At 53.6% G+C, this 14,217-nt stretch overlaps 2 protein-coding genes across 2 annotated transcripts; both read left to right on the top strand.

Moving 5' to 3' along the window:
* Positions 1–5,738: 5,738 nt before the first annotated feature.
* JN550_009247 (uncharacterized protein) lies at positions 5,739–8,173 on the top strand (the record flags this gene model as incomplete). The annotated part of the gene is made up of 2 exons (XM_049321298.1): positions 5,739–5,915; positions 5,972–8,173. 2 exons carry the CDS (start codon positions 5,739–5,741, stop codon positions 8,171–8,173), a joined length of 2,379 nt encoding a protein of 792 aa, XP_049168823.1.
* A 1,793-nt stretch (positions 8,174–9,966) lies between these two features.
* On the top strand, positions 9,967–12,353 carry JN550_009246 (uncharacterized protein; the record flags this gene model as incomplete). Its single annotated transcript, XM_049321297.1, has 5 exons — positions 9,967–10,148; positions 10,358–10,957; positions 11,008–11,259; positions 11,312–11,840; positions 12,021–12,353. The coding sequence occupies 5 exons, from the start codon at positions 9,967–9,969 to the stop codon at positions 12,351–12,353; spliced, it is 1,896 nt and encodes a 631-aa protein (XP_049168822.1).
* Between the last annotated feature and the right edge of the window lie 1,864 nt (positions 12,354–14,217).

Raw genomic sequence — 14,217 nt, 5'->3', positions numbered from 1 at the left:
ACATCATCAGTTGCAAGGCACACGTCAAGCTACCTGATAATCTGACAATCTCAGGACGTTGCACGCAGTAGGTGAGAATCAAAATAAACATTCGCCCAAGTTCTTGAGATCATAAGTTCAAAACGGTTATCTCAGCCTTCCGTTGGATGAACGTACATGCAACGCTTTCATCCAGAGGAACAAGTAGTAATTGCGTATGATGTCAAACCTCCTTTTCCCAACATAACCTCCATAGATAGCAGTTGAATGAGAATATTGGACCACCAGCTCCGCAGTCCTTGTCTGGAACTCGGCTGCAAACAGGGCGGATTCCATATACGTTATAACGACATCTACAGAAAACCAAGAATCGGCAGTCCACGGACGCATCGACGGTACCAGGCAGCCCGAGTTTGAACCGTAGCTGTAGTCATGCTTGTAGCATCAGAGTTCCAAAGTCGAGGTCCAACAGTCACATCTACTCCGTCGTAAGGCTGTGGTTGCCGCCACACTGGAAGCCATGAGTTAGAAAAGAGCAACTGAGTACCTGCTAGACACCAAGGACAAAGGACGTCCTTGCTTGGTCGCCGACAACACCAACGTCTCACGTATCAAAGAGATATCCAGTGATTCTCCAACTCCCAAGTCCGATCTACAGCTAGTGCTAGTTTCACATTGGATGATGATTCAGCAGAAGAAAACACTAGGAGCACATAGTGTCCAGCTGAATATTATAACATTTTGAATATATGCCTTTGGCGCCTGCTCTTTAGCTCCCTGCTTCGTTCCGAGTCAGGCATGGCACTGACTTGTGTCTCGTCAAGGAACCCCAATCTTGCCAATCGTAAGGCATGCCCGGGCTACAAGGGTTCACCACTACCCGGTATCACGATAGCTGTCCTTCTAAGTTTAGCAGAGGCTTGCCTTGCTCGATAGAATCGGCCTCTTCTATCCGATCAATAGCATAGCAACGAAAAACATCAACAGAAACCCGGAAGAGAATGGGGCGCTAGACAGTCCATCCTGCATAGGTTGGATCATGCCACCCATCCATTATACTAGCATACATAGGAAGTTCTTGAGGGGGCCTATGCGTTATTGCGATGCCTCGCACGGTCACAAAGCGAACAGACCATGAGGGGTCCTACGGTGCTACAGTACGAGGAGGCCGCCGCCGCACAGAGCCTGACCCTGAGGCAGATCGCTGCGTTCAAAGTCCACGAAACCTAGTCGACTGGTCCGAAGTTGAACTTGCACGGTACTGGCACGTTGAAGGGGAGAAGAAATGGTTGCTATGATCTCCTTTATGATCGACACATTCTGGGGCCTCATAGTGGTGATACACTTTCTGATCACTATGGCAGGATCCCTTACCTTTGCAGGCCAACAAAGGGGCTTACTGTGTAGGTCGCTGTTCAGGGATGTGTCAATGCCGTGGGGCCGCCGGAGAGCTTCTGGAAGACGACATGGAACTTTTACCCCGGCATATGGAAAGTTGACCCGGCTGCCCAGCAACAAGAGCCTGAATTATCATCGATACAGGCACCTTTACCATGCCGATGCGGGCGGGTTCCTATATTTTGTTGTTGTTGTTCTCAGCAGCTTCGTGGTACCATGAGAGGCATATCCGTCGGACGGCTTAGCGGCATCAGGTCCATGGCGGACTGGTGAATGAGCCGGAGTCTGCTTGTATGCGTCTTTATGCGGGCACAGCACTGTCCAACAGCGGCCAGCCCTTGAGCAGCAACGAAAGGGGCCTCCCTGCCGCAAGCATGATTGACTCAATGCTTTTCATCCCACAAGGGCTGCACGGTGCAAAGGGTTCAAGCTCTCGTGGATCCCGGTCCAGTACCGCAGAGGCATGATTTTCGTGAAATTGAGCAAACACCAGGTATCAAGCGCAATGGCGGCCAGCGGGCTCCCTTTCCGGCTGCTCTATTATCCCCTCTAGGAAAGGCGCGCGCCGCGCGATGAATTTGGCGGTTCCCATGAGGGCAAGGGACTTTTTAGTGGGAAGTCAGGCTTGCCTGTCCCTACCGGCCGGGCAGCCATCTGATGCCACCACCGCGTTTCAAGCTCGACGAAACTTTCATGCTTCACTGCTAGGCTGCCCTTCCGCGCGGCTTAGCGCTGCTATCGTCTCAAAGGGCATCGCACCGTCAGGTCCAATCCCGCCGCCAGTCTACAAGTGGCAGAAGGGTCAAAGAGTCGCTAGGGATGCTGATGCCCAGAAGTTGGCAGTGTGACTCGATGATGATGACACCACATCAAGCCAAACCCCCTGCTCATATGCTGCACGCGTTCCTCGCTCCAACAAGACTGCACGCGTTCTGTCACCTGCGCATCGGCTGTCATGGTGCCACTAGGGTACAGGTACCTCGTCGCAAGGCAGATCCCAAGGCGACCCGGCTGTTTGGAAGGTTCAGGTACGGCTGCGGGAAGAAGATGGTGGGATGGAACTCTTCTGTCAGGGCATTCGTCCATAGCACGGAAGCACGGGCACCAATGTACCTGCAGGTCCGCTCTATGGCCCAAGAGAGGATTAGATCGGCATAGCTGACTAGCTACTTTGCTGCTGTTCAGGAATACCTGGAAGGCCCCGGCTGACCGCTACGACTGACGAGTACCGAAACGGCGAGTCGGAGTACCGCCGTTTCTCGACGGCCCCCTTAAAACCAGCCCATCCCTTACAAGTTACGGCTAGGTCTGCTCAGGACTGGAGTTCGAAAGACCGTGACTCCTGGTCTACTGATTAAAACAGCAATGACTCTTGTCCATCCTAGATGTTGTCCAGCCGGCTCTGGTTTGACCGGTTCGGTTGCTGATCTATTTACTTGGCTGGTGACTGAGCATTTCTGGCCAGTGGCGGACAGGGGACGGAGCATCCGGGCATTCATGAAACCACATGTCCGTCGACTCGTCACCTTGGGAATTTTGATGGTCTTGATTGGGCCTGGTCACACGCCCACGGGCCTCCCCCTTTTCCACCTTCTTCGGGAATAGGCACTTCATTAGTGAAGTGGTTAGCTTCTCCAGAAGAGCACGGCAATTGACGCATTCCAATATTGTTACCAGTCCTGCCGCACGGTCAATTTCTTGTGCAAAGATGACGGACGTTACTTGCTGCGTAACATGCTGATCGTTGCTGTCGGATCACAGAAGTTGAGCGATCGTTTGGCCCTCTCAAGCCCTTTAGGGTGGAAAGTTGCGATCCTCAGATGGACTGCGGATTGCACTAGTGAGCTGTGGCAGAGACGGGTCGGGTTATAGCGATTCTGTGGCTACGTTTCACCAAGGGGCGGATTGCCAAATACGCGATCCAAAAATACCCTGCGCAGTCCATTTCCTCTGCGTGTCAGGCCCGCCAGCCCATGGCCCGTCGTCTGTCATTTGAAGCCACTGGTCATACTGCAAATCGCCTATGCCAACAGAGACAGCTTCTCATGTGAGATCTGCAAGCTGCTGGATCTGTCGAGTGCCGCGGCTGCGCAGCTAGGTCTGATTCAGCGTAGAATCGCATGCAGATGAGAGCTGTCTGTTGCGCTGGCATTGACCAAAACAAGCTGCGCATCCTGATCCACGCAACACGCAAGCTCCCAATTGGGCGCTCTCCATCCATTTTCTGGACCTTTGGGCAACGGGGACCACATCAAGGACCGGTTGCTGGGGAATCGCAGTTTGACTGCACCCGGTTGCAGAGCGTGCTGCGCGTTTATTTGCGTCGTCACATCAGAATTGACTGCCGAGAACACGCTTTCGCCCGCTGACGACGGGAGTTGTCGTCTGCGCCGCTTTAGGGTTGGCCTTGATTGATTGATACAGTCATCATCCTCAAACTCGAGGGCCGAAGCTGTGCATGTACGGTACTCGTTGCAGTATCAGCTGCACTCAGCGACACCCAAACCTTATCGACTAATAAGACAACAGTGTTTTTGAACTACATACTCTCTGCCAGAGGAACCGAGGCACCGTACTGTAGGGAGCGCGCCGCCGTAGACAGGCATCTATCCCGTCGTGCCCACAATACTAGACTACGCACCTCCACAGTATTCCAAAAGCGACTCGACGCGATCCGCGTCTTCGGTCATGGACAAGCATGGTAAACGTTCCAGATGCTTGTGCCTCCAAGGATCGTCGTCACAGTGCGACTCGGTGGTTGAGCACGGGGAGACTTTAGGTTGGGATTGTGGAAAATCAGCGCTTTAGCCTTCGTCATTTCGTCCGATCCCCACTGTCTTCAATGCCAAACGGTTCGAGTGGATGACGGTTCCTGGCTTTTGTCATGCTGCCTTACCGTACCTCCCGCTTGCCCGCCATGGCCTAACCCGTGGCAGGTCAGGCCCGCACCAGCCAGTGCCAGTCTCCCTGAAATCCCTCCCGTCCACCCGTCCCATCCCCCAGGAGGCATTCGGGGCATTCTCTCCAGCAGGAACACGAGTAATACAGCGATCCCACGCACAGTCACAGGGCCAGAGGTCTGCTGCACTCCTATCGCCTGGGCATCAGCCGGGGGAAAAAGAAATTTAGAGCAAGTGATAATCAAACTAAAATAACCAGGAACCCGCTCGAGTTGTAACGCTCCGAGTTTTCTGGCCCTTTGACGACACCCCTGTCTCCTCTGGGTCTCATAGCAAATTGGCAGATTGGCTCGAACCAGCGTCCTGTCCCCGAATCACTAGCGAAATTGGGGTCGAATGGGGGGCCACCCCTTCTCCCCCCCGGTCCCTTTCTGTTCATGCTATCGATGGGCCAGCGACCCAAACACCTCTGACGGGACGCACGCTGCCTGCCCCGAAGTGGACTGTCTGTGATCGCAAGACGGGCACCGGGCGCCTTCGTTGGAGCATTGCTCATCTCACTTTCTCCTCTCATTACAATCACCACCCTCGCTCGCTCGAAACTCGAAACGGCAGAGGCAAGTTCATGGCAACGTCCGGGCCTGGCTAGTGAGCAGCTTCAGCTTTCTGATGTCAACTGTCATGCTCACGCTTGCTTGTTCCCTGTCTGAACCGCTTCCTCTTCCGTGCCCGTTTTCTCAATCTAGCGACTCGAGTATTCTGCGACCGGTAGTTACGCTGTAGCTACACCAAAGCATCAATCGCGACGATATACATCCCCTTCCAACGGCAACTCGCACCGGAACAATCCCGCCCACTCATTATTCGCTCTTTTCCAGCTCTCTGCAGTTATTCCTTTTCCCTCCCAGACCAGCCCGGTCAATCTAAATCAGTTCCTTCATTCATTCATTTGCTCATTACACAGACCAGCATCTTGGGCGCTAGCAAGGTCTGCATATTTCGAGAAGCTCAACCCAGCTATTCGAACATCAATCCGCCTTGACAGACCCGCACCCCGACATTCTGGTTCCATACTCCCCTGGTCCCCTAATCCATCCTATTAATCCAAGGGCCTCCTGTCCATTCCCCTCTATCACTTGCTTGTATCTTGAACCTTCCTCTCCTTCCATCTTATCTCGAATACAACCAAGACGGCACTACCGACTATCGACTACTTACTACGACTCGTCCGCTATATCCTCTCTCTCTCGGCACCCGCTGTTTCCGTCCAGCCTTGACATCATTACCTTGGATGAACCAGTAAATGAACGAAGCTCTCCCATAGAGCTTGTTGACAGCACACCGCGTGGTGGAAGCCTCGCTGATAGCAGACACGGGTCTTGCTTTTGGTCTATGACCTATTTCATGCCACGCGTCTTGACTTGCCCGTTTATCCCCGTATAATACCTACCGTGATCCAAAATGACGGTAGCGCACGACCTGACCCACCGGGGGTCCTTTACGCCTCATAGCTCAGCAGGAATGGCTCTTGAGGACCGATTTGAAGTATTGAAGGAGATAGGAGATGGTAGCTTTGGCAGTGTGGTATTGGCGAGAGTCAGGAGTGCCGGCGCCAGTGTGGCCCGGAGAGGCACGGTGGTGAGTTTTGCTGCGAGCCTGTATTGATTTGGGGCCATTCAACTAACGGAACACAGGTGGCCATCAAAACTATGAAGAAGACCTTTGAGGCATTCTCTCCCTGTTTGGAACTCCGTGAGGTAGTTTTCCTGCGAACGCTACCACCACACGCTCACCTGGTCCCGGCCCTTGATATATTTCTGGACCCCTTCAGCAAGAAGCTTCACATCGCTATGGAATATATGGAAGGCAATCTGTATCAGCTCATGAAGGCGCGCGATCACAAGGCCCTTGATAACGGCAGCGTCAAGAGCATCTTATTCCAGATTATGCAAGGATTGGAGCATATTCACGCTCACCATTTTTTTCATCGCGACATAAAGCCAGAAAACATTTTGGTTTCAACCTCGTCTCACCAAGACTCGACCAACTCCTTTAGACGTTACTCGGCATTGGTTACACCACCCTCGACTCCCCCGACGTACACAGTTAAGATTGCGGATTTCGGCCTTGCCCGTGAAACTCACTCCAAATTACCTTACACAACTTATGTATCCACCAGATGGTATCGAGCACCTGAGGTTTTGTTGCGTGCCGGAGAATACTCTGCACCCGTCGACATTTGGGCTGTTGGTGCCATGGCAGTGGAGGTTGCGACCCTGAAGCCTCTCTTCCCGGGAGGTAACGAAGTCGATCAGGTATGGAGGGTATGCGAAATCATGGGAAGCCCAGGGAACTGGTACAACAAGGCCGGTGCCCGTGTAGGTGGCGGAGATTGGAGAGAAGGAACGAGATTAGCAGGCAAGCTTGGATTCTCGTTCCCCAAGATGGCACCCCATGCTATGGACACCATCCTGCAGACACCTCAATGGCCTGCATCTCTGAGCCACTTTGTTACGTGGTGCTTGATGTGGGACCCTAAGAACAGGCCTACATCGACTCAAGCTTTAGCTCATGAGTACTTTGCTGACGCTGTGGACCCTCTACGACCGAAGTCGTCCGCCTCGAGAATTTTGGGCAGGAAGCCGTCCGAGATTGGCCGTAAAGACGGTTCCTCAACTCCCACTTCGTCCAAGCCTTCATGGTTCCGGAAGTCACTCATCGGTCGCTCTGAGAGTGCCGAGCTGACGCCGGCACAAGCCGCGGCCAAAGAAATGACGGCATCACGACCCTCGCCTGTTCACGCGTCAACTGTCGATGAGATTCAAGCAGCTAAAACACGCCCACCGAATGGTAAGCGCACAACCTGGACTAACGGCCCCTCAAACGTCGCACCGATGCCCATCCTTCCAACCATCCGACCCATATCTCCCTTGTCTGACGCTGTCCACGCGCAAGCTTCCAATAGGACACCTTCATACAACGACTCGTATGCGAATGGTCACCGAGTGGCTCCGATGGAGGAGAAAACGGCCAAGAAAATCGGACGGCAATTGTCTGTGGCGTCGAGCACGAATCACTACGCCGAAATCCACCGCCAGCAAGCCGAAAGGGCACTCAACGGCAACAGTGGACTCGCTTCTCCCCCGAATGGCCACAAGGAGAGCTTCTTCTCTCATTTGCGGAAACGCGCCAGACGCTTCTCAGGCAGACATCAGACACCAGTATCTCCGGCGTACGATGACATTGAAGCTCAAGCTGGCTGTGGTCCATGGGCAAGCAACCGGTCATCAATGGTTATAGATCAGCCAGCGCCTGCTCCGGCAAAGATTGAGAACTACGAGTCGCTAGATCGAGCGATTCGGGAGGCTCAACACGGCGTACAAGCGTCCCAGGCTCCACTTCCGCCCAGCCATATGGTGACTCCGACCAGCAACCTGAAGCGACACCATTCCCTGCCCCACCAGCAACCACGATCAGTTGATAATCTGATCGGTGCGGCACGAGGCACTGGGCCTATTTCCAGTCGCACGCGAAGGGCACAGGCAACTCACGGTGTCCATCAATACGATGCGCCTGATGAAGAGGATGAGCTCCTTGATGAGGTCCTCAACTCGACTCACCGTGCCATGAAGCGCATGGAGAAGGATGGAAAGCCTGGGCTTCGGCAATCGGCAAGCAACGTTGTGCTCTCCAACCCGTATCCAACACCTTCGCCCTCCGCGAGCGGCAACCAGGTCCTATTCGGCGACGGACATGAGGCGATCACGCCCAAACCCCTGGACCTGAAGCGGAATGCCGCCCGAGATGCCCAGAAGTGGCCGACGCCACCGTATGAGGAGAGTGAGTGGGCGTCATCGGCAGCGGCTAGCATCTGGGCCGCGGGCAATAGATTTTGAGATGTTGTCGTTCTTCAGCTTATGTGGTGGCGACGTGAGTTGTATCAGTTCTCATGGCACGGTGTTCGGGGGCGCCTTTGTTTTTCTTTGGAGAATTTACACGGCCGGCATCATTGTTTTCGCAACGCTCCCTCGCCTTGATCATTCGGCATCGGTCTCGTTTGAAGACCATGTTCGGGTTCAAGACAACTTGACCGATGCCAATTTCAATACCCGAAGAGTTGGTATTATCAACTCAAGCTAGTTGTTTTTATCTTGTTTCATTCACCAAATACCCCGGTATAGACATTGAGGTTGCAAAAGGGCATAAGGTCCCATTATCAGCGCATTTTCCTTTGTTAGAGCTCAGTGAAGACGAGCATGCTGTTCGTGGTCATCTACGGGCAGACTTGAATTTGACTCCGTTCAGGCGAGGGTGAAGGTCGCTGCGGAAGGCAGTTTGGAAACATTCGTAAAACATATTGTACAAAGGGGAAGCGACTGGGTGCGATGGTTAGCAGGGTTCTGTTTCAAAGAAGTGTCTCCCTATAGCGCGAGCAGGAACTAAGAGCAAGAGATTTTGAATGGCTAGGCCAGCACATAATTTGTTATCCCGGGCCTTAGAAGCATATATATACACGAACACGATCCTTTTCGCACGGGCATAATGGTCCCGCATTGCGGCATCGCATATAACAAATCCTCCACTTCCGTTTCCTGATCCTCAGTGACTTAAGCTGGTCGAGGCTCCTTGAATGAGTCCGGCATTTGGCATGTACAGTAAACGGTCCTGGTGGAAAAGAGCGTGTCTCGCTTCGAAAGCGCAACTTGACGGTCCAGTCGCCAAGCTACGACCCAGAGCTTATATTCCCCGTCCTATCAAGGCTCATATGCCAATCGAGATCGGCAGAGTTCATCTAGTCTTTGGTTGTCCCCAGGCACCGGGCGGGCTACAGCCCGTTATGCAGGGACGATGGGCTTGGGCAAACTTAGAGTTCTCCGGGGCAGCATGACCAATGCTACATAACACTAAGCCAGCATCCCATCGCACGGGGTCGTCTGAAGTGGTTCGCAGGAAGCACACAAAGTCACAAATAGCGCCACCACATCGTCCGGAGCCTTGCGGAGGAGGCACGAGGTAACTTATTTGGGTGAACTTATTAGTTCAACTCCTGTCTCACGCTGACAATCAGCATTCACACAGCCCACCGGCCGGCGGCCAGCTGGAGCCGCCGTCTCTTTCCCCCCGGCCAGGCAGCAACAAAATGCACTGCAGCATTATGTACACGATGGGCGCTTTCGCCAGCCCCTCGTATCGGCCGCGATCCTTTCAGGGAAAAGAATATGGCAGCCTGGTAGCTCTGCATTTTCTGTGACGTCTGTTGTATACAAATCGGAGCCTTTTGGAAATTGCTGCCCAGATCAGGACTTTTCGCCTCTGTTATTTGAGCGTAAGCTGTGCCGCTCGATTGGCTCCCGAGTCAGACGGAGACAGGAACACTGCCCCGCTGTACCCATTCGACTTACTGTATGTGCCTCCGGTTATTTGGTGTCGTGCCACCTACCTTGAGAACGCCTGCTGGAGCTGAGAAATCTTTGCGCCTGAACCTGGGTTCTTGGTTTGTCGCAATCAATTGGTTTTATCTAGCAGAGTCTCGCCATCATTTGTGGCCTGGGTATTCTTCTCAGAGAAGGGGCGCAATTTGGGACCGTGGCCTAGTCTTCTCGGGTATGACTGGTTCCCCTCCTCTCATTGAAGAAAGTCTTGAGTCAATAAGAAGAGCCTCGAGGCTGGCCACGCGGGCGCTGCCACCATGAGCTTCAACCTCCCAGTCCGCTCAAGTCGCAGCCAGAGGAACCAGGATAGCCGGGACCGGTACTTCACGAGCTACACCCCGCCATCGTCGGCAGAGGCCATCAATGGCCCGGTGCGCGAGCTGGCCCCTATCAACGACCGGCTTATAGTCGGTGTTGATTTTGGTACAACTTTTTCCGGGTGAGTATGCGCCCTCCTTCCCATCCATTGCGCTCGGAGGAATATGGAGCTCGTGCTCAGCCTCGGCTGTTCTACTCATCTTGAGGTTGAGGACATGGATGGCGAAGGTGGTTCTCTGAGAGATCCCGCGCAACTTCGAGTTTACTCCATTCCACGCTCGCTATGTGTGCTTTATGCCATGGCCAACTGAAACTAACGCGTCCGAACAGTGTTGCAGCGGTATATACATCTACACCAGATGACATTGAGATCATCAAGACATGGCCTGGCGGCAACGGCATCACGTCGGATAAGGTCCCGACTGAGATTTCGTATGACACACCTCCAAACGCCCCGGCAGGGACAGGCCCGACCGTGAAATGGGGGTTCCAGTTCAAACCTGAAGAGTCACGGCTACGATGTATCAAGCTCTTCCTCGACCGGTCGCAGAAACTCCCGTTCTACGTCAGCCCACAGGAGACTGCGACCCAGCTGAGGAAATACGAGAAGAATGTCGTCGACGCCGTCAGCGACTACCTCACCCAGATCTACAAGCATACCATGGACACTCTGACGAGGAGATATGGCGAGTCGTTCATGGCCTCGACCAAGGTGGACTTCGTGCTCACGTGTCCCGCTGTCTGGTCTGATGCTGCTAAGAACACAACACTTCAGGCAGCCGAAAGGGCCGGCATGGGTGCCAAGTCTGACATCCAGATGATCAGCGAGCCCGAGGCTGCGGCTGTCTACACTCTCAAGGCGATCCAGCCGAACCACCTCAACGTTGGAGACAACTTCATCGTCTGTGACGCCGGTGGTGGCACCGTAGAGTGAGTCACAACAATAGTCGTATTCGCAAGTTCTGACTGACCGGTTCTAGTTTGATTGCTTATAAAATTATTTCACTGAAGCCTCTGCGCGTAGAAGAATCTGCCGTTGGTACCGGAGGTCTATGTGGTAGTGCCTTTCTCAATTACAGGTTCGAGGAGCATGTCCGGAGTCGCCTTGGCCACGGCCGTTTCGACGAAATGAAGATGAAGAAGGGTAAGACTTGGCAGATGGGACTGCGATACTTTGAGGAGTTCGTAAAAAGGAACTTCAATGAGGATGAGTACCAAGAAGTCAACGTGCCGTAAGTAGTCCGACCTGATAACACCAAGCACGAACATGCTGACACCGATCAGTTTCCCAGGGTTGCCGGATGATGAGGAAGCCGGCTTGGACTCCGGCTTCTTGGTCCTCACAGCGGCCCAAATCAAGGAGATCTTCGAACCCGTGGTCAAGGAGGTTTGCGACCTCGTCCAAGGCCAAGTCAACACGGTCCGCAGCAAAGGCGGCATAGTATCAGGGATCGTTCTTGTTGGCGGTTTTGGGCAAAGTGACTACCTATATCGACGCATGAAGGCACACTTCACGAGCGCAGCACCGCCACCATACACCGAGCGTCCGACCCACGCCAGCGGTAGTACCGTGGCCGAGTACGGCTCGATCGAGGTGATGCAGCCGGTGTACGCCTGGACGGCCGTGGTGCGCGGCGCGGTGCTCCGCGGCCTCGAGGGAAACATGGTCATCTCGCGCAAGGCGCGCATGCACTACGGCACATCGTACGCTACCGTGTACGACGAGGAGAAGCACAGCGTCAGCGAACGCTACTGGTCTCCCCTATGGGAGCGATGGATGGTGTCGGATCGCATGCAGTGGCACATTGCTAAGGTGAGCTGCCTCCGTGTTAGCTTTTCGTCTCAAACCCCTACGCCCCGCTGGCATGAACAATGATTTCCTTTCTTTTGAAACATGCACAGGGGATGGATCGATTCTACTTCTTTCCGCGACGCCTCTCAATTTTCCAAGCAACTCTGAGCGATTGGATGGTTACTAATCTGTGCATGATAGGGTGAGGCCATTTCGCCCTTGTCTCCGATAGCGTTTCATTATACGCGGAATTTCCGTCCCGGCCAGTCTCTCATCGTGACGGACGACCTGATAGCCTGCGAGGCAGACGAGCCTCCCGCGGCGTACGGACGCGAGCTCGTCCATGTCTGCACCCTGACGACCGACCTCAGCGCCGTCCCCAGAAGCCTGTTCACCCGGCTCACGACGACGAGAGGCGTCGAGTTCGACAACCTGGACTTCACGCTCGAGATGATTGTCGACAGTGCCGGGCTTGGCTTCGAGCTGAAGGTGGACGGGGTGCGGTACGGGCGTGTGGAAGCCGAATTCCACTGAGCGCTTCCGTTGGGATATCAGAAGGATGGCAGCATACGTGCCACGCTTTTGGATAGCACTTGATGCCACGCTTGGTGGAGCTATGATATAATTGTTGGGTTTGGGCCGACGTCGAGGGATCACGCCCATCCATATATAAATACAGAACTTAGGGGTACCCAATATAGTACCTAACTCCATAAATCCAGAGCAGCCGTTAGGTTCACCCGAACAGTGTGATATTATCGTCTTTGATATGTTCCACCTTTTTATACAGACGTGGTACGTTTCACCACACAATCGGATTGAGGGCGGGTAGGTTTGGGAAACCCATCCATCAAAGGCTACATTGTTTGGTGTTGACCCTCAGACACATATGCTTGAGCTAGGAGATGGCCGACTAGTACTTAGCACAAGTCGGATTGATGAATTTGGTGCGTCTGCAAGATTCACTATTGGAGACGGACATAGTGTGCCATCACTATTCTCCGAGACGTGCCAAGGCAGACACGGCTCTTCGATCAGTCAAGTGCAACTTGGTTGGAAGCATCTCTCCCTTTTGGCTCCACGTTGAAGAGACCACGGAGGGTATGGCATGTCAACGACGTGAATAGGCAAGATTAAAACAGAAAGGCTTTAGTGTTTCTTGCGAGAGCACAAAGTATACCCGTGAAGGTTCACAGATTCCTTGTTCTTTGTTAGGCAGCGGTTCAGAGCGGATCGTGACTATGGTATATTGGATGCCCGAGGGCGCGTGCGTTGCCTCCAAGCCATAACCTCGGCATATATATGTATACAAAATCGAGGAGAATGGCGACGTCTCGTCCGTAGATATGACCAGGGAGCTTCAGACAGGTGAGTGTGGATGATTAGGGTGGTAGGGCTCGGTCGCGGAAGAGGTAATGGACGGGCATCGTAGATTTGGTGAATCAATCGACCATCTGTGCATCTGTGTCGATGGACAGGAACTATCATAAACACCTGAGCAGCGGATCGTGTTAGCTGGCACTGCGTGTGATGTTGTGGTGCGGTGTAAGTGGCATGTATACCTGAATATGACCCAAGGTAGTTGGGCAAACAACATCAAGGGGGAGGATCCAAGGACACACGAGAGGTTCTAGGTCTCCCTCCGTGAAACATCACACAACTCGTCAGCACAGTGCAAGAACAAGACACGAAGCCGGCCTAGAGGCACTTCGTACGCCCCTTGTCATGGAAGGGCACACGCCCTTCGATCATTAGGGGCTCCACCTTGGGGGGCTAACGCTTAGAGACCACTGAGCAAAGCAATACACTTTCAGGTGTCAAAGATACAAGAAGAAGAAAATTGATTATGGGAAACCCTCCGCATCTAGCCTAGCCCCCGTGAGGGGGGAGGTCATCCTCCTCCTTCTCCATATCCATCTATCTCCCAACTCCGGTTTGACCGGATCTACATATTTTGGTTAGGCAGCAGTCCCGAACGCCGATTGGCACAACATAGCTGCGCCAAGAGAGCTGGTTACGGATTTACGAAACTCTATCCCCAACGCAGCTCTACTTACGTCTATATTGCGACTGTTTGATCCTTGTGTAAGCTTGCTCAGCCGTCGCGGTCGGGTTGTAGGGTATCGTGTTAGCTCCCAGGACCGAGCATCTCCCCACGGGGTTAGGAATGGCCCCGGCTTACGGAGTAATGGCAGGAAGAGGTCCTATCAGGGCATATAGAAAAGGCTTCGGAGACCGAGTGCCAAGACCCCGTAATACTACTATGCAGTCGGGCGAAGGCGAACCATGTTCAGAGTATAAAAGCGGCGCAGGAGAGGGGACCACCTGCATAGAGCAGGCTGCGGTGGACGGGCGAAGGGCCCGAGGAGCTCCCCAACCCCCCTTGAAGATAAAAAGG

Source organism: Neoarthrinium moseri (genome assembly GCF_022829205.1).
Source record: "Neoarthrinium moseri strain CBS 164.80 chromosome Unknown scaffold41_Wmoseri_CBS_16480, whole genome shotgun sequence".
Lineage (NCBI taxonomy): Eukaryota > Fungi > Ascomycota > Sordariomycetes > Amphisphaeriales > Apiosporaceae > Neoarthrinium > Neoarthrinium moseri.
This window is presented reverse-complemented; position numbering and strand designations above follow the sequence as displayed.